The 27,322-nt window shown below is 43.1% G+C and overlaps 1 protein-coding gene across 3 annotated transcripts; it reads right to left on the reverse strand.

The window, feature by feature from the left end:
* Positions 1 to 233: 233 nt before the first annotated feature.
* On the reverse strand, positions 234 to 26,575 carry LOC134867729 (solute carrier family 35 member F5-like). 3 transcript variants are annotated; one of them, XM_063888516.1, is made up of 16 exons: positions 26,434 to 26,575; positions 25,671 to 25,767; positions 25,153 to 25,304; positions 21,989 to 22,138; positions 21,586 to 21,648; positions 21,322 to 21,403; positions 20,431 to 20,621; positions 19,292 to 19,373; positions 19,032 to 19,119; positions 18,384 to 18,448; positions 18,180 to 18,284; positions 17,931 to 18,090; positions 17,308 to 17,398; positions 16,732 to 16,886; positions 7,910 to 8,032; positions 234 to 2,294 (listed from the first exon to the last, which is right to left on the reverse strand). In XM_063888516.1, exons 3-15 carry the CDS (start codon positions 25,285 to 25,287, stop codon positions 7,951 to 7,953), a joined length of 1,449 nt encoding a protein of 482 aa, XP_063744586.1. In that variant the 5' UTR covers positions 25,288 to 25,304; positions 25,671 to 25,767; positions 26,434 to 26,575; the 3' UTR covers positions 234 to 2,294; positions 7,910 to 7,950. The 3 variants fall into 3 exon arrangements, with proteins under 3 accessions (XP_063744586.1, XP_063744585.1, XP_063744584.1); XM_063888515.1 differs by having other exon boundaries at positions 7,934 to 8,032; positions 20,431 to 20,624; XM_063888514.1 differs by having other exon boundaries at positions 20,431 to 20,624.
* Between the last annotated feature and the right edge of the window lie 747 nt (positions 26,576 to 27,322).

The following is a 27,322-nucleotide window of genomic DNA, read 5'->3' on the forward strand; positions in this document are numbered from 1 at the left end:
CATGCTTTAGCTAACAAAAATGCCAGTGGCTGTTCAACAACTACAGCAGTCCGTTAAAGAATTATCAGTATCATGTTTTCAGATTCCCCAGGTAGCATTTACAGCCCGCTGTGCCGAGTAAAGGACAGATCAGTGTAATGGTTAGCACCAACATGAATCTATGCCACAGGCCTGTTCCTGACTGCATGGTCACCTTACAGAAACACCTTACCAACACCAGAGGTCCAGGAGAAATAAGTCATTTAATAGAGATTTAAAAAGACTTGTTTAATAGTGCAGTGTAAGTAGTAAAACAGACTTCAAGAGCTGAGGTTGATAAAAGGGACGTTACTATTACAGCCTTCTTTTACATTTTATAACATATTCATTGAAACTTTAAGGAAGACGAAATTACTCAGAAAAAAAGACAAAGAACATGAGAAAGAAATATAATCATATCTATGATTCAACAATCACTGTTGATAAAAGATGAAAATAATAAAAGAATGTCAAGGCAGACATCGTTGCAAACTAATCAACCTAAAAAGGTTTTGTGCTTGACTGATCGGCCAAAACACAGCAGGTTCAGTTAGAGGAAGAGAAGATCACAACGGTCACATAAAGTGCTCCCGTGAGTTCCCCCCCACAGGCCGGTTGTTACTTCCTCCACTTCATAGGTGCAGTCAATGCTAACTGCAGTAAACCCTCCATTAATAGAACTGACCTCCACCAGGATGTGGAATAACATTGACACTTTACCTTCATCTGTAGTGTTTACATCCTGGGCTCTGTGACAGACACTAAGGCTGCTTAAAGAAACATTTATCATCCCATGGAATCACAGGCAGTAAATCAATTGAGTCTGCTGAAGAAAGAAAAAGATCACGTACAACCTTCCAGCATATGTGATACAATCTCCATACAACAATTTGGCTGTTTTGAAAACCTTTCCTCTGGCAAAATTCATTAACAATGACACATACAATATAAAAATGATACACAATCTCAGACGGGAATCTGTAGTGGTTATCTGAAATTCACAAACAAAACTCTTGACACTTCCCTGTGTACAGTATTTACAGCCATTATGAAAAGGAATCTGTTCATACAACAGACAAACGTTATTGCAGCAAGGCGTTTTGTAGCTCATAGCGCAAGATTTATCATGACTTCATATTCAAAGACAAGGATTATGTCTCAATCACAGTTTGTCTTCATGATCCAGCACTGACACAAGAAAGCTGATGCGATGCTTTTTGTTCAGCTATAGTGGGTTTTAATTATTCTTCATATGCGACTCAGTCTGTCGCAGTGAAAGAGAAACTGAAATATAAAATCATGCAGGATATTTTTTACTGACAGATGTTAAAGGGATAGTTAGAAGTGGGGTTGTATGAGGTAGCTCTTCATAGTCAGTGGATGGTGTGTGGTGATCAGACAGGAGTACGAGCAGTGTAGCAATGTACTGCATTTGACAACAACAAAAATAATCGAAATATAGTGTTGATTGATTCTTTAGGTGTCAAAATATCATTCCTGCTGTCATTGTGCACACCTTCTCCTTCATCTTCTGCAGGTAATACAGGGACTATGGAAATTACCTTATACAACCCCACCTTAAACAATACCGAGATTCCCTTTAAACTGTTGAACTATCAGGACCGTGTAACTGGAGCTCTAAAGTAATGCAGGTTACTCTGAAAGGTTTGGTCTTCACCCAAGCTGCCAAGGCTGAGCAACATGACGTCATCGCTGTGCCGTTTCTACGATTTCCATTACATGAAGTTTATCACACTGCTGGTATACAAAAAAGCAAGTTTTCTCTGTCGAAGGCAACCGAATCAACGTCTTACAGATTGTCATTTGTGAATAAATGTGTCTGCTTCACACAAACATTTAACAAAGAAGCAGCAAGGCTACAACAGACACACAACATCCAGAACAGTGTTGCTCCTGAAAAATAGTTTGTGAAGTCGGAACTCACACATTTTTTTAAGACACACACACAGTTACTGTATCTCTGTTAGTGTTATGATCAAGTTTAAAATGTACCGCTTCATTTGGTCACATAACAATATGGTAATCACTGTTAATGTCCAGCACCTTGAGAACCATCAGGTTTTTACACAGGAAAAACATTGAAAGAAAAAGTCTCAGTCTGTGACGACTGGAACATGGAAATAAAAAAAAGAGCTTGTAAAAATGTTTGTGACGTCTCAACACTGTAGAAAATAAATAGATTTAAAGGAGGCACTGGGGTAGTTCAATGTCTCTGAAAGATCCAGATTGTCAGCTCAGAGATCCACATTCACCACCTTTGGAGACAATAAAGGAAACAAGAATGAGAAAACAGAGACACAACTCAGGCTAGTGTAACATACAAGTATAAACACTTTATAAATATTAATCTACAGAAATGTAGGGGCGCACACCTTCAAACTATTTGGAAACTGTACCTCAGTGTACAGACAGCTACATTAAAGGTCTCCTATTATGCTCTTTTATGGCATATATTATACGTCTCAAATATATATTAAAAAACATGTCTCTGTCGTGTTTTGCTCAAAATACCAAACAGATGTCCGCTGTCCCTCTATTTCAGCCCTGTTTTCCAAAGTGCTGATTCTGTGACTGTACATTTGAGCTGAGCTGCTGCTGACCACGCCCCTTTGGAGCGTCACGCTCTATCTGAAGAGAGAAGTTTCTAATGGAGAAACTCAGCTAAACGCTGCCGTGATTAAACGCTATATTATGTCCAAACCACATCCAGCATTATTTCTGAAACACTTCTCAGTGTTTACCACTAGAACAGAGACATTATATACACAACAACTCTAAGTCCCACCTGCAGACATCCTGCCACACACACACACACACACACACACACACACACACACACACACACACACACACACACACACACACACACACACACACACACACACACACACACACACACACACACACACACACACACACACACACACACACACACACACACACACACACACACACACACACACACACACACACACACACACAGCAGAGGGGATTCAGCTCGCGACTGTATATGGGGGACGGTAGGTTGGGACGTGTCACGTGTACGGGACGTTGCCAGGAGTTCAATGTAAAGCCAGCCCACATTTCCGATATGACATCATATCCACAGCAAATCTGGATCAGCTCGTTTGTACCCCCGTTTTTAGAGATGTGGGTAAGGAGGAAAAGAGAGAGGGTTGTATTTTCTGACACTTTTTGAGTCTCCTTACACACCGGGGACCAGAAATGTCGGTAACGCGTTACTCTGACCTCTTTTTTCAGTAACGAGTAATCTAACGCGTTACTATTTCCAGACCAGTAATGAGATTAAAGTTACTTATCCAAGTCACTGTGCGTTACTATTGTTGTCATTCTCCTTAGTAAAGATATATTTTTGCTTTCTTCTTGTGTCTCGGGGAGTGACGTATGTGCGACAATTAAGCCACGTTTTCAGCACGAGGGGGGAGGAGGGGTGTTGTCAGCAGCTGCTGAAAGTAACTAATAAAGTAACTTGTAATCTAACTTACTTTTAAAATCAAGTAATCAGTAAAGTAACTAAGTTACTTCTTGAAGGAGTAATCAGTAATCAGTATTCAGATTACTTTTTCAAGGTAACTGTGGCAACACTACCGGGAACACATATTTATGCATAAAAGACAGCAAAAAGTGCCTTTTGTATAATAGGGGACCTCTAATGCAGCAGGAGCTGAAATATCGTGTTTTTATTTCATGTAAAAACATGTCTGATTCCTGGGAGTGTAGAGAAGACTTTGAAACAACATTTAAACGTTTGCATTTTGGAAATTAAATTCCCCAAAAATGAAATATGAAAAAGCCACATAATTCACACTCAAATCCTCAATATTCCTAATATCCATTCATCATTTTAATCATCCATCAAGTCAAACTTGAGTTCCTACTCCTCTGTTGTGGGGATTTGAGGTTTTCCTTTATTTTCACATCATTAAAAGCGAAACATGGTCAGATACCGAGCATGTAATGTGCACTTCACTGCCTCCTTTACCTGAAAATAATTATCAAAAAGGTTAATCGATTAATAATCCTCAAGTTCAGGCTTGTTTTTAAGCAAGTCGACACACAGACGTGCACACATACTTTTGCTCTGATCCGTTAAGACACCTCACACCCAGCAGACAGGCTTATGTTTGTCCTAAATTGCACTTCCTTCATCCTCCACTAACGGCTCTTTCAGAAACCTCACGCTGAGTTCAGAGTCTCTGTATGCGCTGCGGGCAATTACTGAATGGCTTTGGAGACAGCTGAGACAAGCCTGACTGAACAGACGCAGACTTTGCAAAGTGGGCGGCCAATCTCAGATGTTAAATATTTACGTGAGGATCATCCTGTCCTCCTTGTGTCCTGTCCCTCTTACTCAGCACAATGTCCAAACACTGCGGGCGCAGACAAATACATGACAGATGTTCAAAGAAAAACAACTGAGTGAAGCAGGGAGGAGACGGCAGGCATCAACTGATGCAGGAATCCTAGTGTTTGGGATCCAATCGGACTTCAATTGTGTTTGGCCATTTGGGAGCATCTGAGAGCAAAGCATCGACATCACCTTGCAGCGGTTCAGTAATAATGTGTTGGCAAACTACTGCCTGTTGTCAGATTTAGCAGACATGAAGCACTTATTTGGAGTTGTGTTTCTGACTTTGTCCGCAGACAGGTAGTTCACAGCATAGTTATAGTTCCAACTGGTGGGGCCGGACTACTGACCGGCAAAGGAAGGTGTGAGAATAAATCAATATATTGAAACGGAACATTAAAGGATATAATTCACTGTTTGCTGACGGACCACATTTTGAACTTCCGGTCATACCGGATGTTGTTGTTTTTAGCCTCAGTCTGCATGTAGCTAATAGCATATTCATATGGGTAAAGGGAAAATGACGCGTGGAGTTACATACTAAACAGGCCGTTCATTGACGCTGCATTACTATAATGTATTTTGTGTTTAATAACCAATAAACCTCAGAAGAATTGAATAATAACATATCATAGTTGGAAGCGTCACGAATACATCAACAGATGGCGACAGTGACTTCATGAGAGGCTTAGCACAACATGGCATGGACCCGCCTTGGATGACTTCAGCCAATAGAAGAAGACAGAAGAAGAAGACGAAGTCAGATGTGCCAAAGACCCGCCCCGTTGCTTCGAACCAATAAGAGAAGACGAGGCCGGAAGGACCTTAGAGTAGAAAACAATTTGAAAAGTTTGAGATCAGCCCTTCTTCCTACGACGCTGTAGACAGCTAACCACTCCAAAGTGGACTGTGGACCAGTTAAAGATGAGAAAACCTCGCCCGAGCGTCCTTTGTAAACTTATTATATCATTGTTTTTAATAAATCCTGTTCAATTTAGATGAGAAGTCTCTTGGATTGTTTTAGCCTATTCCTGCTATAGAATTTAGAACCCTACAAAGGTAAGGCAGGATATTTTCCCTTTGAGCAAAACCTGGTACTCCATCACCTCCAACCAAGTTGTTCTTTCTAATAAAGCTCAGCTTATAATGCACCCCTTCAGTGTTTACCTCAGGATTTTATGAGATGTAGGGGATGGAACACAATCCCTTTTGGGGGGTGTCTGGCAGAGCACGCACCAAGGACATTCTTATCCTCCAGTTGACAGTCCTGGCCATCTCCCAAAGAGAGCAAAGGGTGTAGCAAGCCCTGAAGGCCAAGGAAGAGAGTGGGGATGCAAAAGAAAACACGCTTGCTTCCTCATGTCTAACCGTGGGGATGCAGCTGCTACACTTTTTACAACAGATCTTCACGTTTTGTTCTACGACATAAAACACATCAGTAAATACCCCACTGGTGAATGCCTGAAGCTTCTATGTGTCAACTAAACAGCAGTTGCTAACAAGTTTCTTAATAACACATCTAAACGTGATCACGCAAACCATTAGGCGCCTTTGGCTTAGCGCTGTTGTAGTTCCTTTATAGCCCAACATTAGCTTTTTACTTCTGGAGATTGCATTTACGCTTTAAAAATCCTAAAGTGGTGTTAATATGTGGAGATTATCCTGCTGAACTAAACATTTTAAGTATCATAAAAGTGTGTTTGTCACCAATCTTATTTTTCTTATTATCCTAAATTCCATGGAAAAACCACATTGCATTTTGTTGAGGCAGTCCTGGCGATACTAACTTTCGGGTCGGCCAACAAAAATACCTAAATATCTAAAAGATGTTTAAAAAAAATTAAGGCTGAGGGTAAAAGCAGAGTGGATTAACTCTACGGATTTGTGAACAGGAACATCATCTATCATGTGAGTTATTATTGCAGCCTTATGATTTTCAACACAGAGGATGCCGTTATTAAAGATGTTGCAACATTTGTTAAGCAAAGGCTTGTATTACTCTATCTAATTATTGGTCTTGTTTTAGTAATACCGTTTTTTGTTCTTATAACTTTACACAAAAATAACTTCATTTAAAATTCATAAATGAAAAACAGATTCAGATCAAAAGTGAGTGGATGACTTCCCTGTAGCACTGCCACAGTCCAACTAGGGAGAACAATTAGATTCTCAAGGTCTCCTATTATGCTATATTTAACAATATATTATTGACCATATCTACAGAACATGTCTGTGAAGTGTTTTGCTCAAAATACCAAACAGATCCCCCATTGTAGCATGCCTCATCCCCCTCTATTTCAGCCCTGTTCCTAAAGTGCTGATTCTGTGACTGTAGCTTTAAATCAGGGGTGTCCAAACTACGGCACGGGGGCCAAATGCGGCCCGCAGTCCCTTTTTGAATCGGCCCTCAGCAAATTCTAAAAGTATAATGCAACACGGCCCACAAATTCAATTTCTGATTGTCTTATATTGTACTTCTCAAATATGTATGTTAACATATATTAATGAGCCCAATTTCAAATAAATGTAGTCATTTAAAATGTAAAACATTTTCTAACAAATCTTAGTTGATAAAAAAACCCCCAATAACTTATTTCTATAATGAGCTTGAAATTGAACCTTCATATTTACTCTTATTATAAACAATCTGAGGCTTCTGTTTTAAGGAATGAGCTGCCAACTAAATTAATGAAACCTTAAAGACAGACGGGATGTAGGCTGTTTTTTTCTGAAAGTATTTTCAAGTATAGCGCATTATTCACCTACATTTGATTTGTTTTACTAACTTTTAACTTAACTTATCAGGCAATACTCACCTCTATAAGTGGCCCAGCTCTCCTTATATTTTTCTGTATGTGGCCCTCGGTGAAAAAAGTTTCGCCCCTTTGAAGCGTCATGATCTCTCTGAAGAGAGTTTTGTACCGGGAGAAACTCAGCTAAACGCTGCCGTGATTAAACACCATATTATGTTCCAAACCACATCCAGCATTATCTCTGAAACAGTATGGAGCTCAAACATTTCTCTCTCGGTTTACCACAAGGACAGGACCTTTATATTACACACAGTCTCTGCAGTACAGCGTTAGCTCTGAGTGTTAGCGCTGCTTGCTAATATAAACACAGACCATATTACTTCCATAACAGAGGGGATTCAGCTCGCAGACTGTATATGGGGGACGAAAGGTCATGTGGACGGGACGTTGCCAGGAATTCAATGTAAAGCCAGCCCACATTTCCGATATGACGTCATATCGGCAGCAAATCTGGATCAGCTCGTTTGTACCCCCGTTTTTAGAAAAGTGGGTAAGGAGGAAAAGAGAGAGGGTTGTATTTTCTGACACTTTGTGAGTCTCCTTACACACCGGGGACACATATTTATGTATAAAAGACATCAAAAGGTGCATTTAGCATAATAGGGGACCTTGAAATTATTTTCGAAGTTTGTAAATGTTCATGTTTTTCCAAGGGTAAGATGGAAAAAAAACAAGCTGATTTATGCACCTGCACATCTGAATGAGCTTTTACTTGTGTTGGCTGCTGGATCACGAGCAGAAGCTTCCTTCGTTGGGGGAGACGGTGTGTAGAGGAATAAGGCTTTCACACTGCTCGCTGTCTTCAGGCAATCTGTGGGCGGGAGGGAAGCGGGTGTCAATCATCATCACAGTCATCTTCTTGACAAACATCATTATTATAGTAATCCCTCACCAAATGGGAACACGCGTTGAAACAGGAAGGGAGCAGAAGTGTGGCAGAGAGCAGTCAGTGGAGCATGCTCATGAGATTACACTCAGCTACACATCTCTAGTGTCCTTGTGAGAATGTCACAGAACCTAGCCTCTGAGTGTGTGTGTGAGTTAAGGTCAATTAATTTTTCAGGTCAAACACCACACTGAACAAAAATCACTTTCTATTTAAAACTTTAAAAGTATGAACTTTCTAACCCTTGTTTGACACTTTAAGAGGAAGAAAGAAATGTTTATCCAAAAACTGCCATAAAGTTATATATCTGTGTTTTGTTTCACTTTGCCGAGTCAAATCCACCATCCAGGACGCACACACAGACTCTGCTGGGCTGCTGGACCTGGAACGACCTGCCCGAGGACATCAAGGCGGCAAAATCCGTCAGCTTTTTTAAATCACTTTCTAAAACTCACTCTTTAAGAATAACTTTAATGTGATTACATTTTTAATCAATTGATGTTTGTTTTATTATTTTCTATCTGTTTTTAGGTTTAGATGCTGTTATTTAGCTCACTTTCTCTCTGTGTGTTTTCTGTGAAAGCTTTAGAATAGATAGAAAGTCTTTTTTGTCATTGTACAAAAATATAGAATGAGATCTTAGTGGAACTCCATCACAGTGTAGAATAACTATGTTTTGAAAGGTGCTACCTAAATACAGTTTATTATTATTATCAAATCTTTAAACTAACTTCAGTCCTGACCATCACTACTAAAGAAATATACATTTTTGGGAGTTTTTAATGAAAGTTTGTTTACATTCCTTTCCGAGAACCAGCACCTTATCGTGGTGGAGAGGTTTGTGTGCCCCGATGAACCTGGGGGCTGTGTTGTCTGGAACCTTGTGTTCCTGGTAGGGTCTCCCATGGCAAATTGGTCTCAGGTAAGGGGCCAGACTAAGATTGGTTCAAAAGACCTCATGACAAACACACATGAAAGCGAGGATACCCGGCCCGGAGGAAGCCTGGGGTCCCTTTCTGGAGCCAGGCCCAGAAGGAGGACTCGTCAGCGAGCGTCTGGTGGCCGGGCTTGCCACGGAGCCCGGCCGGGCACAGACCGAAAAAGCAACGTGGGCAACACCTCTGCTTCCCCGTCCCGCGGGCCCACCACCTACGGGAAACAGCGATGGGGTCGGGTGCGCTGCCAGAAGGGTGGCAGTGAAAGCAGAGGGTCTCGACGAACCAGACTCAGGCGACAGAAGCTGGCTTTGGGGACGTGGAACGTCACCTCTATGGGGGGGAAGGAGCCGGAGCTTGTGCGGGAGGTGGAGCGTTACCAGTTGGATCTGGTGGGGCTCACCTCTACGCACAGCATCGGCTCTGGAACCTTACTTCTGGATAGGGGTTGGACTCTATTCTTCTCCGGAGTTGCCCAAGGTGTGAGGCACCGAGCGGGTGTGGGCAGTGTTCCAAGCCTCCATGGTGGACACCGGTGGTCAGGGAAGCCGTCCGACTGAAGAAGGAGGCCTTCCGGGATATGTAATCCCGGGGTACTCCTGACGCAGTTGCAAGGTATCGACGGGCCTGAAGGGCGGCAGCCTCAGCCGTGGCCGAGGCAAAGCAGCGGGTGTGGGAGAAGTTCGGAGAAGCCATGGAGAAGGACTTTTGGTCGGCACCAAAGTTGTTCTGGAAAACCGTCCGACACCTCAGGAGGGGGAAGCAGGGAACCATCCAAGCTGTGTACAGTAAGGATGGGACGCTGTTGACCTCAACTGATAGTGTGTTAGGGCGGTGGAAGGAACACTTTGAGGAACTCCTGAATCCGACAACTCCGCCCTCTATGTTAGAGGCGGAGCTGGAGTATGAAGGGGGATCAATTCCAATCTCACGGGGGGAAGTCACGTAGGTAGTCAAACAGCTCCACAGTGGCAAAGCCCCGGGGTTGGATGAGATCCGCCCAGAAATGCTGAAGGCTCTGGGTGTTGAGGGACTGTCATGGTTGACACGTCTCATCAACACTGCATGGAAGTCGGAAACAGTACCGAAGGAGTGGCAGACCGGGGTGTTGGTTCCTCTTTTTAAAAAGGGGGATCAGAGGGTGTGTGCCAATTACAGAGGCATCACATTACTCAGCCTCCCCGGGAAAGTTTACTCTAAGGTGCTGGAAAGGAGGGTCAGGCTAATTGTCAAACCTCAGATCGAAGAAGAACAATGCGGTTTTTGTCCTGGTCGTGGAACGACGGACCAGCTTTTCACTCTCGCAAGGATCCTGGAGGGGGCCTGGGAGTACGCTCATCCGGTCTACATGTGCTTTGTGGATTTGGAGAAGGCGTATGACCGGGTTCCCAGGGAGATACTGTGGGAGGTGCTGCGGGAGTATGGGGTGAGGGGGTCTCTATTCAGGGCCATCCAATCTCTGTACTCTCAAAGCGAGAGCTGTGTCCGGGTCCTCGGTAGCACGTCGGACCGATTTCCGGTGAGGGTTGGCCTCCGCCAGGGCTGCACTTTGTCACCAATCCTGTTTGTGATATTCATGGACAGGATTTCAAGGCATAGTCGTGGGGGAGGGGGTCTGCATTTCGGTGGGCTAAGGATTGCACCTCTGCTTTTTGCAGATGATGTGGTCCTAATGGCTTCATCGGTCTGTGACCTGCAGCACTCACTGGATCGGTTTGCGGCCGAGTGTGAAGCGGCTGGGATGAGGATCAGCACCTCCAAATCTGAGGCCATGGTTCTCAGCAGGAAACCGATGGACTGTCCGCTCCAGGTAGGGAATGAAGTCTTACCCCAAGTGAAGGAGTTCAAGTATCTCGGGGTCTTGTTCTCGAGTGAGGAAACAATGGAACGTGAGATGGGCCGGAGAATCGGAGCAGCCGGAGCAGTACTGCAGTCGCTTTACCGCACCGTTGTGACGAAAAGAGAGCTGAGCCAGAAGGCAAAGCTCTTTGTCTACCGGGCCATCTTCGTTCCTACCCTCACCTATGGTCATGAAGGATGGGTCATAACCGAAAGAACGAGATTGCGGATACAAGCGGCCGAAATGGGATTTCTCCGAAGGGTGGCTGGCATCTCCCTTAGGGATAAGGTGAGAATTTCAGTCATGCGGGAGGGACTCGGAGTGGAACCGCTGCTCCTTTGCGTTGAAAGGAGCCAGTTGAGGTGGTTCGGGAACATAGTGAGGATGCTACCTGGGCGCCTCCCTAGGGAGTGTTCCAGGCACGTCCAGCTGGACCGAGAGACCGAGGGGTAGACCTAGGACCAGGTGGAGGGATTATGTCTCTTCGCTGGCCTGGGAGCGCCTTGGAATCCCCCAGCCAGAGCTGGTTGATGTGGCCAGGGAAAGGAACGTTTGGGGCTCTCTGCTGGAGCTGTTACCTCTGCAACCCTGACGGATAAGCGGGAGAAGATGGATGGATGGATTTTGATGCAATTTATTTTTGGTTGTGAAGAGTCACATTTCCTAAAACCAGGTTTGGTATTTTAGAAAACAAAAACATTATTGTATTTTTTTTTTTTAAGCTGTATTGTAGGCCATTAATAATGAGGCAATTATTTTATGAAAATAAAGGCTGCAGCAGGAGGTTTCAAGGTTTCAAGGTTTTATTGGTCATATGCACAGCAGATACAGCGTATATGTTGGCAATGAAAATCTTATGTCGCATGCTCCTCCAACAACTCAACATGCATGGTGCAAAAGATAAATAAAGTAGTGCAAAAAGAGAGAAGAATATTTACAATATTAACAATAAAGATTTGAGGATGTGAAATATATACATATGTGGAATACATTGAAAGTATTTAAATACTTTACACTGTTGAATGAGGAGGTATGGACAGATGCATATATTATGTATAGCAGATGTATATGGCAGATATGTACAATATATAGATATGTGTACTATAAACAGATATGTATGGCAGATGTGTATAATATATATGTATGTGTGTACTATAAACAGATGTGAGTAGACATTCACACAGCTCAGGAGTTCAGTAGTCTTATAGCCTGTGGTATAAAACTGTCTCTGAGTCTGGTGGTCTTGGTCCGGATGCTGCGGTACCGTCTGCCAGACGGCAGCAGACAGAACAGATTGTTGCTGGGGTGATGGGGGTCCTTTAATATCCTACCGGCCTTCTTCCTACACCGCTGGGTGTAGAGGTCCTCCATGGATGGCAGCTCCGTCCTGGTGATGTGCTGAGCAGTTTTCACCACCCTCTGTAGAGTCTTACGGTTGAGGGCGGTGCAACTGCCATACCAGGCGGTGATGCAGCCAGTCAGGATACTCTCGATGGTGCACCTGTAGAAGTTGCAGAGTATCCTGGAGTCCATGTTGAACTTCCGCAGCCTGCGGAGGAAGAAGAGCCGCTGTCGAGCCGTCTTCGATATCACCCTGGTGTGATGTGTCCATGTCAGGTCCTCACTGATGTTTACCCCGAGGAACCTGAAGCTGCTGACTCTCTCCACAGGAGTCCCGTCGATGGTGATGGGTGTGTGTGCCTCTCTCTGCCTCTTCCTGTAGTCCACAATCAGCTCCTTTGTTTTGCTGACGTTGAGATGGAGGTTGTTGTCCTGGCACCAAGATGTCAGGGCTCTGACCTCCTCTCTGTACGCCGTCTCGTCGCCGTCTGTGATCAGGCCGATGACGGTCGTGTCGTCAGCAAACTTGATGATGGTGTTGGAGCTGTGTGTGGCCACGCAGTCGTGCGTGAACAGGGAGTAGAGGAGAGGGCTGAGCACACAACCCTGAGGGGCTCCGGTGTTGAGGGTCAAGGTGGAGGATGTGATGTTCCCCATCCGCACTGCCTGGGATCTGCCCGTCAGGAAGCTCATGATCCAGTCACAGAGGGCGCTGTTGAGCCCAAGGTCCCTGAGCTTAATGATGAGCTTGGAGGGCACAATGGTGTTGAATGCTGAACTGTAGTCAATGAACAGCATTCTCACATAAGTGTTCCTCTGGTCCAGGTGGGAGAGGGCAGTGTGGAGGGTGAGGGAGATGGCATCATCCGTGGACCTGTTTGCTCTGTAGGCAAACTGCAGGGGGTCCAGTGAGTCAGGGAGGGAGGAGGTGATAAAAGTTTTGACTAACCGCTCAAAGCACTTCATGATGATGGAGGTGAGTGCAACTGGGCGGTAGTCATTGAGGCAGATGGGTTTTGTCTTTTTGGGGACAGGGACAATGATGGACTCTTTAAAACATGTGGGGACTACAGACTGGAGCAGTGACCTATTGAAAATGTCTGTGAACACATCTGCCAGCTGAACTGCACACACCTTGAGAGCACGGCCAGGGATGCCATCAGGTCCTGGAGCCCTGTGTGTGTTGATCCTTTTCAGAGATCTACACACATCTGCACTGGTTAAAACCAGTGAGCAGTGATCCTGGGCCTTTTGTGCCTCCACAGCCGGGGGCTTCTCAAAGCGTGCATAAAATGTGTTCAGTTCATCTGGGAGAGATGCAGACACTTCCTCAGCACCACTCGTTGTCCTTTTGTAGTCTGTTATTGTTTTTAGTCCAGACCACATATTTCTGGCGTTGGAGCCCTTGTAGTTCGACTCCACCTTGTCCCTGTATTGTCTTTTCGCACTGCTAATAGCTCTCCGGAGTGCATACCTGGAATTCCTGTACTCATCCAAATCACCGCCGCTGTGCGCGATGGCCCGTGCTTTAAGTTTAGCTCGGACCTCGCCGTTTATCCAGGGCTTCTCATTTGGGAATGTCCGTACAGTAATCCGCGGCACGACGTCATCGATGCATTTGCCGATGTAGCAAATCACCGCGTCAGTGTGTGTGTTTATATCGTCCTCCTCAAACACACACCACTCCGTGATGCCAAAGGTTTCAAGGTTTCAAGGTTTTATTTGTCATATGCACAGCAGATACAGCGTATATGTTGGCAATGAAAATCTTATGTCGCGTGCTCCTCCAACAACTCCAGATACATGGTGCAAATAACATAAATAAAATAGTGCAAAAAGAGAGAAGAATATTTACAATAACAACAATAAAGATTTGAGGATGTGAAATATATACATATTTGGAATACATTGAAAGTATTTAAACACTTTACACTGTTGAATGAGGAGGTATGGACAGATGCATATATTATGTATAGCAGATGTATATGGCAGATATGTATAATATATAGATATGTGTATTATAAACAGATGTGTATGGCAGATGTGTATAATATATATGTATGTGTGTACTATAAACAGATGTGAGTAGACATTCACACAGCTCAGGAGTTCAGTAGTCTTATAGCCTGTGGTATAAAACTGTCTCTGAGTCTGGTGGTCTTGGTCCGGATGCTGCGGTACCGTCTGCCAGACGGCAGCAGACAGAACAGATTGTTGCTGGGGTGATGGGGGTCCTTTAATATCCTACCGGCCTTCTTCCTACACCGCTGGGTGTAGAGGTCCTCCATGGATGGCAGCTCCGTCCTGGTGATGTGCTGAGCAGTTTTCACCACCCTCTGTAGAGTCTTACGGTTGAGGGCGGTGCAACTGCCATACCAGGCGGTGATGCAGCCAGTCAGGATACTCTCGATGGTGCACCTGTAGAAGTTGCAGAGTATCCTGGAGTCCATGTTGAACTTCCGCAGCCTGCGGAGGAAGAAGAGCCGCTGTCGAGCCGTCTTGGATATGACCCTGGTGTGATGTGTCCATGTCAGGTCCTCACTGATGTTTACCCCGAGGAACCTGAAGCTGCTGACTCTCTCCACAGGAGTCCCGTCGATGGTGATGGGTGTGTGTGCCTCTCTCTGCCTCTTCCTGTAGTCCACAATCAGCTCCTTTGTTTTGCTGACGTTGAGATGGAGGTTGTTGTCCTGGCACCAAGATGTCAGGGCTCTGACCTCCTCTCTGTACGCCGTCTCGTCGCCGTCTGTGATCAGGCCGATGACGGTCGTGTCGTCAGCAAACTTGATGATGGTGTTGGAGCTGTGTGTGGCCACGCAGTCGTGCGTGAACAGGGAGTAGAGGAGAGGGCTGAGCACACAACCCTGAGGGGCTCCGGTGTTGAGGGTCAAGGTGGAGGATGTGATGTTCCCCATCCGCACTGCCTGGGATCTGCCCGTCAGGAAGCTCATGATCCAGTCACAGAGGGCGCTGTTGAGCCCAAGGTCCCTGAGCTTAATGATGACAGTGGCGGAGAGCAGAGTCAGACTGCTCGGACCAACGCTGCACTGTCCTTGTCACAGGTCGGTCCCTCTTCAGTCTCTGCCGGTAAACGGGGAGCAGAAGAAGAGATATGTGGTCTGACTTGCCGAAGGGGGGGCGGGGGAGGGCTTTATATCCATGCCGGAAAGGAGTGTAAACATGGTCCAGTGTATTTCCACCGCGCGTGGGGCAGCTGACGTGCTGATAGTATTTCGGCAGGACTTTCTTCATGTTGGCTCTGTTAAAATCCCCGGCCACAATAAATGCGGCCTCTGGCCGAGAAGTCTCTGTCCTGTCGATAATCCCATACAGCTCCTCCAGCGCTGTGTTGTTGTCAGCGTGCGGCGGAACATACACTGCTGTTAGAACAACAGATGTGAACTCCCTCGGCAGATAAAAAGGCCGGCATCCGATCATGATGTGCTCTAGGCTGGGAGAACAGTCCGAAGAAATGATCTCCACATCTGAGCACCAGTTGTTGTTAATCATGAAGCAGACACCTCCTCCCTTGCTCTTCCCTGAGTTTATTGTCCGGTCCTGGCGATGAATGGAGAATCCGTGTGGAGCAATGGCGGCGTCCGGTATCGTGGGGTCGAGCCAAGTCTCCGTGAAAACCAAAACATTACAGGTCTTAATGTCCCGTTGAAATGCCACCCTGCTACGGAGTTCGTCCAGCTTATTATCCAGGGATTGGACATTTGCCAGAAGTAAACTCGGTAGAGGAGGCCTGTTTTCACGTTTCCTCAGCCTGACCAGGACCCCGGCCCGGGAACCTCGTGGTCTCTTCCTCCTGCGCTCCACAGGTAGAGCTCCAGCAGGTAAACACGGAGACTCTCCATTGTTTGCAGGTCGTTGTGGATTATTGCTGTCCACCAGCGACCTGATGTGTAAAAGTTGTTCTCTATCATATTGGATGATAGGGCTCGCTTGGGCGGTTTGCATGTTGCAAAAAAAAGTTAAAAACAACAAAACACTAAGATGTGGAGTTGTTGAGGAGCTCGAGACACGGCAGCCTCTCGAACTAAATATGCTGCTTGTTGGTGTGTTGATATACTTAACACTCCAAATCAAACTTTTTTTAGGTAAGCATAAAACACTGCTGAGCACACTAACACTAGAACACAGCCAACTGTGTGTGCCTGCGAGAGCACACGTCCACATTATGGTGGGTTCCGGTAAACACATAACGCTCTTTGGAAAATAAATCTAAAATCCTGTGTACTTCAGTCAACAGAAACATTTTCAAACAGTCCGGCTCGTGTAACCTTGCCAAAGAGGATAAAGGTGTTGAGATGTTCTCACACACACGTGTCTACACAAGTGGTTTTTAACAAATGGCAGGAAATCAGAAAACAGAAAACTAAATGAACAGTTTGTTGGGAAACAGAACAACAGTCTATGGCTTGCCCCTACGGGCAGATTCTCAGACTGTGTCAGAGTGGAGTGTGCCCTGTACTACCTCTGTGACGCCAGACAGTGAACTGTACCTCTGAATGCGATGTTTTCTGCAGATGAAGACGTACACTCTCCTCAGTCCCACCAGGACAGGGTCCCAGTTATTGTAGTGGCATAGGAGCGTGGCAATGAAGAAGGAGAGGAAGACGGGTACCGCACCGGCAAAAAACAGCCACGAGAAACGGACCTGTCCACACACACACACACACACACACACACACACACACACACACACACACACACACACACACACACACACACACACACACACACACACACACACACACACACACACACACACACACACACACACACACACACACACACACACACACAATATTTTTAGATTAATTTATAAACATGATACATATTGAAAACTATTTTAAACCTCAATTTGTTAGTGTATTTACATTATTACATTTGAATAAATGATATTTGTGAAAAGCACATTTTATACACTTTACAGAAAAGAGTAAAAAAGTTGACATTTCTGCCCACATTCACTGATTTTTCATTTTGCAATCTGCTCTGACACAAACTCTTCAAACAAACTACAGCTTTCATTTTATTTCAAACTCTGGACTGTGATTATTAGGAGGGAAACATACCTTCTGCATGCAAATATCTGCCATAATAGAGAGGGGGATGGTAAGGCTTAGCGCCAGAGTCCCGATCAGAGAGGAGGTGAGGAAGCAGCCCCTGTGCAGAGAGAGAGCGCCACACACTCAAACTGACAGGATCCAAATGCTATCGTTTTGGGTATGGAAGCCAATAGAGTACGTCACTAAAAAGATAATGTATTATTGAAAACAAAATGTAATTCACAAAATATAATTTAACATGCTACACCATATGTATAATTGTGTTATTTAAGCAAAAATCCAATTTGAAAAACCAATTTGCATTTTCATTTTTAGATACTTAACAAGAGGACTGAGAGCAAAAGAATGTGGTGACTTGGAAATATAATTGTTATTGCTGTTTCAATAATTGCTTTTAAATATTGGCCAATAATTTTTTTCTTTAAGCATTTCATCTCAAATAACACACATATATTTTTATTTACAGCTAACCCTAAGCTTCAGACGTTGTCCTGTGGGGTTTTTACTGACATGTATAGTAGGACATAGAACATAACGTGAATATCTCTTAAGCCTGTGTTGAGCCTTTTATGCATCACACTCTGTGAATCACACATTGTGACTTAAAAAACAAGAAGTCAGGTGCTCACCAGAGCCAGAGAAACTCAGAGAGGACAGTTCCGATGAGGCCGTTGATGAGGATGTAGGTCCACACCAGCTGGCTGGGGAGCTCAAAGGCCTCAAAGCCGGTGTAGTGGAGCAGAAGGAAGCCTGGCCACAGCAGCAGCAGGTTGAACAGACCCACAAACCCTGAGACACACAACAGCTGTAAAGTCGCCTCTGTCCGCCATGGGGGTGCGGCTTCATGGAATAAAAACAGATACTGAGAATAAACTCACCGAAGAACATGGGGATGTCGAGCTTATCCTCCCGATCCACTCGTCTCTTGATCATGACGATGTAGACCGCGTACAGCACGGCCCCCGCCAGAGACCACAGAGAACCTGCATGGAGAAGGTCATCACATTTGGTAGGAAGGTTTACCAATATATGTATTCACTGCTATTGGGAATAAGACTAATGTGACATATCGCTATGGTTACCTGAGACGCCTTTGTCATCAGGGTTGTCCATGCTGGAGAAACTCACAAGGGTAACGCCTCCCATGCTAAACAACAGAGACATAACTGACTGATTAAAATTCAGATTAGATCTACATCATCATGACAATGAATCTAATGTGAGAATACAAAACATCACAATAATAATATCATGAATCCTGCCAATCAATTTTCTAACTTAGGTTAAATGTTGTCTCCTTCAGAACAGGCAAATATAGATTTTAAGTAACTTAAAAAAAAAAAAAAGATCAGTGAAACAGGAGGTAAAAATGTTATGTTGAGTGATTTTCTTTTTTGTCAAGCTTTGGTACTTGGCTAACACTTACATTTAATGTATTAGCATTTAAAGAGAAAGACTTAAACAAAATAAAAGTTCCTTAGGCAGAAAATATTGAATATGGATCAGTGTTGCCAAAAAAGACCAAGATCAGGGGGTTATTTAATGTTTAGGGTTCAAAGTTTATATTTTGATCATTTTTTGGGACCAAGAATATTCACAAATATAGAAAACAGAGATAAAGAAGTAAAGGATTAAGACACATTCGGCTCATTAAATACATGCTCAGCTCTAAAATACCTACCAGCATGCTTTGCTTTACTGAAGCACCAACACGCTGATGGAGCCCTTACCTCAGAGCCACGGCTAACAGCTTGGATAGGGTGAAGCGGTCGCTGCTGTTGCTGGGAAATATGGCTGCTAGGATGAGCGTGAACAGGCCTGGAAGAGAAAGTCACATCCACTTATTTTATTTAACCAATTTCTCTTTAGGTAAATTAATAAATGATGGCTCACAGCACATAGCCATCACACACTTCCCAGTTGACTATAAAGCGCTTGAGTTAAATGTGTTTCTGCTTCATACTGTAGGTGCTGTGAGGGAAAGAGTCACCTGAGGTGGAGGACAGGATGTTGACAATAGCCACCTGAGTGTCAGACAGAGCTTCCTGATAGGACAGGTTAGCCAGGAACCACTGCAGACAAACACACTCGGGGATGAGACATTTCATACACCAACACTCCTCGTCCCACTGATACAGTCTGCAGACATGACACTACATATATCTGATTAACAACTTCCTTTCCCTGATAAAACCAAACCATGATGACTAAATAAATGATGATGTAAAAGAATCAACACTATAGGGAATACTTTAATTTAGTTCTCACACATAAGTCAAAGTTATGTGATGACAGGAACAACCCTTCAGGATCATGAGTACTTTAAGTTCTGATCCTTTAAGAACATTTGACCAGAATACTTCTACTGTACTTTAGTGAGATAATCAGAATCAGAATCCCTTTATTCATCCCACAGAGGGGAAATTTTCGTTTGTTACAGCAAAATAGAGCCACAGAGAAGCTTAATGTTATGAATTTTAAAAAATTCCCCTCTGTGGGACCAATAACGGGATTCTGATTCTGATTATCTGGACAAAGTTTATTTTTCATGATTAAAAAATACAACTTAAAGTTATTACATAAAAGTTATTATTATGTAATTACAAATATATAAATAAGCATGCATATACGAGCAGTGTGAAAAGTTTGAATTAGTTTTGCTTCCCTTTCATAAAGACATTCCCAAACCTCACTTTCACACATTTTTTTATTGTATTCTATAAACTACTGACAACGTTTCTCTGTGTTGGAATTCAACAGACGCTGGAATGGCTGCCATACATGTAGAGATAAAGATTTAAGAAAAATGTGGAGTGGTCTCTTATTTTTTTACGGAGCTGTATGTCTGACAAGTATTTAAACCTTTTCTATCTGGGCAGTTGGATTGTGATCATCAAAAATAGTATAGCCGGAAAAAAACATAGTTACAGTATGTAATCACCTGTGTATTGTGTTAATGTCATTGTTCTAGGATTTACAAACCATGGAGTAAAATCCCCACATAAGGGATCAACTAAAGGCTCAGGTTTAGGTCTGTGTGTGTGTGTGTGTGTGTGTGTGTGTGTGTGTGTGTGTGTGTGTCTCAATTACACATTGTCTTGAATTAGAGACCCCAGCTGTTTGACCCACCACGAAGCAGAAGAAGAAGCTGATCTTGGCCACATCAGTGATGGTCAGCTTGCCCACGGTACGCAGCATGGCCTCATGGTCCTTGGCAGCTGGGTAGGACATGCGGGACAGTTTGGCCTCCAGGGCCTGAGTGGAGGGCAGCTGCCGCACCTCCATGACATTACTGAAACGCACACGCTGCTTCCTGGAAGCTGCTGGGGAGGGACGAATGGAGATGGAAGTGAGTCGACGGAGGCAGGGAGAAACTGGCTCTATTTCCAATTGCTCCAACACAAACACAGTAATGTAACTTCCAGACTCCAACTATGTTTGCAGCAACTCCATCAATGTATTTTATTACGCAAAAAAAATCCAGCTTTTCAGGTGCTAATGCATGACACACTGCTGTCCTTTTAGACAAAGGTACTAAACATGTTTAGAACCAAAGCAACCAACACACTGACACACTTTCTCTGAACCTTCACTGTGTGATTTTGGAGTCTGGAGATACATTGCCTTTCAGTCAGATCCAGACACCCAGGTTATAATATAACTCTACGGAACTGCATCGCAAAACGTACAGAATGGCTGAAAGATCTTTCGATTTTTCCTGCAAAATACAGCCACAATCATTTTGTTCATATTTAGTACTTGTGGTGATTTTATGTGGAAAGGTGATAGTAGAGAAAATAAAGAAGAGTGTGAGGCCCTCTTAAAAGGTCAGACAGAGGTTCTCTTGTTAAATGTGTATTAACTATTTTTGGCTCATAACAATGATTCAATATATTTGCATAGCTCACTACCGCCCTCTGTTGTTGGAATTATATTAACTAGTACACTTCCTGTGTTTCTTGTTTCAACAATTAAGTATGCTTCATTTTAAAATACAGACAACATCACCCGTGTACTCACAAGATTCACAGTCTCCCATTAAACAGTGTGAGGGCTCCGCAGGTACATCTTGGAACTTCACTGGGACATACAGCGGCTCACTCTGGAGAGGGACAGAGGTCAGACTTTTATAGCCGAGCTTCACACAATTTGTAAACCAGCCTCAAGTGTTATTTTGTACTGGATTTTTGTAATACTGGTCCAAGCAAACAAGTGGTAAAGACTGAACATACAGTTAGTTACACCTGTAGCACAGCTGGTTACTCTCTTGCTGAGACTACATACCAAACAGTTGTTCACAGTGGTGTCCGTGTTGCAGGGTGCAAAGTAGGCCTCTGCATCAGCAAACTGCAGGAAGACACAAAGCATCAACTCACAGACCAAAACAACACTTCTGAACTTTTACAGTCTTCAGGAAAGCTTCGCCACCTTTCATCATCAAAGAATAGGCACAACACAGACATGTCTTTATTTACCAAAAAGAACCCAAACTACTGCTGCAGCTCATAACTGAGCATGTCCAATGCAATGAGTGAATTCTTAGGTTAGAAAAAGCATTACACATGGAAAAGAAGCTATGTCTAGAAAAACAAAAGGTCAAAATCAATTGTTTCCATTATCTTTACTGTGACACAAGGTGCTGCTCCTGCTGCAGGTGGAGCTCAGAGAACACATTAAAAGCACTTACAAACGCAGAGTGTCTGCGCTTCAGAGAGCCGGTGCACTGCTGCCTCCAGGGCCGCCACAGCAGGAAGCCCAGCAGATACAGGACAAACATGGAGGTCTTGGTGAAAGTGCTGAAGAAGGGTTTGTTGTACTCCTGCCGCCTGAAAATGTACTGCAGGAAGAATCAACAGAAGCAAACTGTTAAGGTCACAAGTAAAAGCTGGACAGTTTTGCATTTAGGCACCAGTTTATTTCTGTCAAGCTAAATGCAGTACTGCTTAAGAGCACTGGAGACAAAATATTATATTTAATAATATAATGTGACACTCAATACTTTCACCTCATTTTGGAAGGAATGACTGGACTTTGTAATCAGTCCATATAGCTAATAGCTGTAGAAACTGTTACAGTGGGGAGAACAAGTATTTGATACGCTGCTGATTTTGCAGGTTTCCCCTCTCGCAAAGCATGCAGAGGTCTGTAATTTTCATCATAGGTACTCTTCAAACGTGAGAGACGGAATCTAAAACAGAAATCCAGAAAATCACATCGTATGATTTTTTAAATAATTAATTTGCATTTTACTGCATGACATAAGTATTTGATACATCAGAAAAACAGAACTTAATATTTGGTACAGAAACCTTTGTTTGCAATTACAGAGATCAGACGTTTCCTGTAGTTCTTGACCAGGTTTCACACACTGCAGCAGGGCTTTTGGCCCACTCCTCCATACAGATCTTCTCCAGATCCTTCAGGTTTCGGGGCTGTCACTGGGCAATACGGACTATCAGCTCCCTCCAAAGATTTTCTATTGGGTTCAGGTCTGGAGACTGGCTAGGCCACTCCAGGACCTTGAGATGCTTCTTACGGAGCCACTCCTTAGTTGCCCTGGCTGTGTGTTTCGGGTCGTTGTCATGCTGGAAGACCCAGCCACGACCCATCTTCAATGCTCTTACTGAGGGAAGGAGGTTGTTGGCCAAGATCTCGCGATACATGGCTCCATCCATCTTCCCTTCAATGCGGTGCAGTCATCCTGTCCCCTTTGCAGAAAAGCATCCCCAAAGAATGATGTTTCCACCTCCATGCTTCACGGTTGGGATGGTGTTCTTGGGGTTGTACTCATCCTTGTTCTTCCTCCAAACACGGCGAGTGGAGTTTAGACCAACAAGCTCTATTTTTGTCTCATCAGACCACATGACCTTCTCCCATTCCTCCTCTGGATCATCCAGATGGTCATTGGCAAACTTCAGACGGGCCAGGACATGCGCTGGCTTGAGCAGGGGGACCTTGTGTTCGCTGCAGGATTTTAATCCATGACGGCGTAGTGTGTTACTAATGGTTTTCTTTCAGACTGTAGTCCCAGCTCTCTTCAGGTCATTGACCAGGTCCTGCCATGTAGTTCTGGGCTGATCCCTCACCTTCCTCAAAATCATTGATGCCCCACAAGGTGAGATCTTGCATGGAGCCCCAGACCGAGGGAGATTGACCGTCATCTTGAACTTCTTCCATTTGCTAATAATTGCGCCAACAGTTGTTGCCTTCTCACCACGCTGCTTGCCTATTGTCCTGTAGCCCATCCCAGCCTTCTGCAGGTCTACAATTTTATCCCTGATGTCCTTACACAGCTTTCTGGTCTTGGCCATTGTGGAGAGGTTGGAGTCTGTTTGATTGAGTGTGTGGACAGATGTCTTTTATACAGGTAACAAGTTCAAACAGGTGCAGTTAATACAGGTAATGAGTGGAGAGCAGGAGGGCTTCTTAAAGAAAAACTAACAGGTCTGTGAGAGCCGGAATTCTTACTGGTTGGTAGGTGATCAAATACTTATGTCATGCAATAAAATGCAAATTAATTACTTAAAAATCATACACTGAGATTTTCTGGATTTTTGTGTTAGATTCCGTCTCTCACAGTTGAAGTGTACCTATGATAGAAATTACAGACCTCTACATGCTTTGTGAGTGGGAAAACCTGCAAAATCGGCAGTGTATCAAATACTTGTTCTCCCCACTGTATGTCTGTCTTTAGTGATTCCTTTGGACATGTTTGACAATGACAAAGTGTACTTGTGTTTCCTCTTATCTCTCATTTCTAGCTACTTTCTATGCCTACCCAAACTGTACACACTGGCATTGGTTTTATCTCTGTTTCACCAATTGTTGAACTTCCTGTATTTCATTTACTCACACGTGATTTTTTAAAATGTTTTAAATGGGTTTCTTTCTTTCCAGTTTCATGTATAGTGTTGTATTTTGTGATGCACATTATAGCTGTAGTTATGGAAGGCACTATAGAAATGTGTTATTATGAACTATTCCTTTATAATGGCGCCACAGCCCAAGAAGTCAGCTGGCATCCATTTAAATGTTTGTGTTTGAAATGGCTTTTTTCCAATCCAGCAGTACAGAGCAGAAAGAGGATCTACAATTTGTAATACATAAACATCAATCTTTTAACAACCTAAAAAGGGAATCATGACAAAAAAACATATTACCCTACTACTAATATTGGAGTTATATTGTATTCTATTATAATATTTGGAATTACAGTATTGAAATAGCTGCTTTATCTGTATTTTAGTACTTTAATAACTCCTTGTTTTGAAAGACAGGGGCAGAGTTATGTCAGACTGCGGTGTAACCAACAAAGACACTTACACATTTGTTGAAGCATTAATTCAAAAGCCAGAAGTTTAAAGCTATCGTAAAGTAATAAATAAACTACAGCACGGTCCGTGACTTCACGTTACCACCACTAAGCTAAAGGTGGGTAATGTTCAGCATTATGACGTCTAGTAGTCCCATTTCAACACTCTTTATCAACCATTGTTTTTAATTACACACATAAGCTTCAGACGTTTACCAGTGGGGTATTTACTGATAGAATTAATGTCGTAAAACAAAATGTAAAAAAACCATAAGCTTACCACAGATCCTTTTTTTTAATGGTTCAAAAATCATTGTCTTTGAGACAAGGGAGCCTAGAAGTGGTAAAATGCTAACTCATTTCCAGGTTTAGGACTCATTCCTGCCCCCCTCTATGGCCTGCTGTCCCCAGAACACCTCAATGCACTCTGATTATAGAGCATGGCTGCACCCCCTGTCTCGATTTAAGACCTATTGTACTGCAACCCGGATTTGCAGCAGCAGGTGTCGAAAACTGTGCGAGTGTAACAAAGTCCTTACTGAGGTGAGCTCGGAGGAGACCACCCAGATGACATCCACCAGCAGCAGGATAACCACTCCTAGCGCCATCCTCCTCCGCTGGGCTGTAGAGCTTCCCTGAGAGCTCATCCGGTTCATAATGAACACCCACTCCATCTGGATACTGGTGACACCTGCATGGACCGACAGGGACATGTGGAAGATACAAGATGTTCAGAAAGTAATCGTTAATTCATCCGTGTGTGTTCCACGAAAGGGACAATCTGCCAACAGACAACCTCAGCTCTGTGTCTCGTCCCCTAAACGTAGAACTTGTTGACTGAATTAGTCAACTAACAGGTTAGGGATTTCACTGAAATACATCCTTTAAAGCCAATAAAAGACTTGTGCCATATTACGATATCCTAAATCTAAGACAATATGTAGTTTCATATCTGAATATCAATATGATATTGATATATTGCTCTCATTTAAAATTGGTCCTCAACAAAATATTAAAGTCAAGTAGGATTATAATATCCTGGCAGAGCAATACACACCTGTTAACCAGAAGAATGTACACACTGAAATGTTCTTGGCAGAGGCTGACTGGTTCACCTGTAAGGGATCAGGAGCATCCAGGGAACTTAGAAAAGTCTGCCACAAAGAAAGAGCAAAAACAAGTCCTGTTATAATTTTTAAACCAACAACCTAGAAGTCCCAGAAAACATCAGTGGATATGATACCGCTAGAAACAATGGGAATCCAAAGCGTCCCAATACGTTTTTTTAAAATACATATAATAATCAAGAGAACAACGACAGACATACAGTGTAGGCTATTAGTTGAACTAAATGCCAGCTAGTTTTAGTCAGTTGTGTGTGGTGCATAGCAAACTATGAAACAGAGCTGTACTGTGCGTAGCAACATATCTTAAATGTTGCTTAGGTAAATGTCTAGTTTCCATAAGTAAAAGTGTAGCTTAACTGTGTTTGAATCCTATCAGAGTTCTCATGTCAGGTGAGCCGTTTCTTCAACCCCTGAAGCTAGCGAAACAGCATACATGCTAGCTGCTCTAGTAACAGTTATATGTTTACAGACCTGTGGTCAGCTAGTAAAGCGAAGGTTGTGTTTAATGTCCAGTTAACCGTAGTTCATTGTGGAGTCGGTTTGGGTGTAGTAATGTCTGTAGTTAACGTTAGCAAATAGCATCGCTGTGATACGTTTGCTTATTTATCAATATAGATAACTAACGTTGACAAGCTAAACGCTAACAAGCTTTATAAGGTGATCAGATGTTTGATATTGAAGTAGACTTTTTACCTGAATGAGAGAACAAGTCCTTTAGTCTGCGCCATTATATAATTGTTTTTACATATGGTGCAAAAATCACAGTTTTTACGATGAAATTATTGACAACCCGAAGGTTGTAAACATTAGCACACCCTGTTGACTATCAGGTGACATCACTTATGTGCTCCTGAGACTTCTGGGAAATGAAGTCTTACACTGGTTTATGTTGTCATCGCACACTTCAGCCTTCTTTTTCAATTTAATCTGTAAAACTCTCCATTCAAACATTAATGTATTAAGATTTGACAATGATTTCTATTGAATTATCTGTTGATAAATTACAGCTTCATACATCAGTAAGTGATTAACTCTCATTGTGTGTCAGTCAGATAAGACAGTGAGTTTTAGGCAGTATATATTGATATAGGGAGCCTTCAGGAAACGTAGAACAATACAGACAAAGACAAATAGTCAGAAACAACATAAAATATGTTTATGTAAATTCTTAGCAAACTATGTAGTGATTTTTAAGTGTTTACTTAAGATTTTGTTTTAACACAGCAGTCAATTTATTTTTCCAAGCTGTTGATTCTGGGATGGCATCATGGTCTCTTGCTTTTGATTCAAGCAGACTGAAACTCTTCAACAAAAGAGGCCGATAAATTATTGCGTTAAAGATTGAATCGTGAATTAAATATTATTTTTCAATACTATTTCAATTTATTTTAAGTTTAGTTAAAATATAAACAACAGATTAAATCAAACAAAAAGGACATTTTTATATTTTTTCTTAAAATGATTACGTTTTGTGTTTGGTTTTGTTCAAACCTGATATGTTTTTACATTTTGTGTCGCTGTCTTTGGTACTGATCAGGTGTCAGGGGATCGCCAAAATAAACATATAATTCTCAAAACTCAT

The sequence above is a fragment of the Eleginops maclovinus genome, chromosome 7 (assembly GCF_036324505.1).
Source record: "Eleginops maclovinus isolate JMC-PN-2008 ecotype Puerto Natales chromosome 7, JC_Emac_rtc_rv5, whole genome shotgun sequence".
Lineage (NCBI taxonomy): Eukaryota > Metazoa > Chordata > Actinopteri > Perciformes > Eleginopidae > Eleginops > Eleginops maclovinus.

Excerpts from the sequence above, each read along its gene's own strand:
- LOC134867729 (XM_063888515.1), bottom strand. The coding sequence starts at position 25,287 with ATGGAGTGGGTGTTCATTATGAACCGGATGAGCTCTCAGGGAAGCTCT. Across the intron at positions 20,625-21,321 it reads AATGGGAGACTGTGAATCTT|CAGCTTCCAGGAAGCAGCGT; the intron begins GTGAGTACACGG and ends GTCCCTCCCCAG. Across the intron at positions 18,285-18,383 it reads TGATGACAAAGGCGTCTCAG|GTTCTCTGTGGTCTCTGGCG; the intron begins GTAACCATAGCG and ends TTCTCCATGCAG.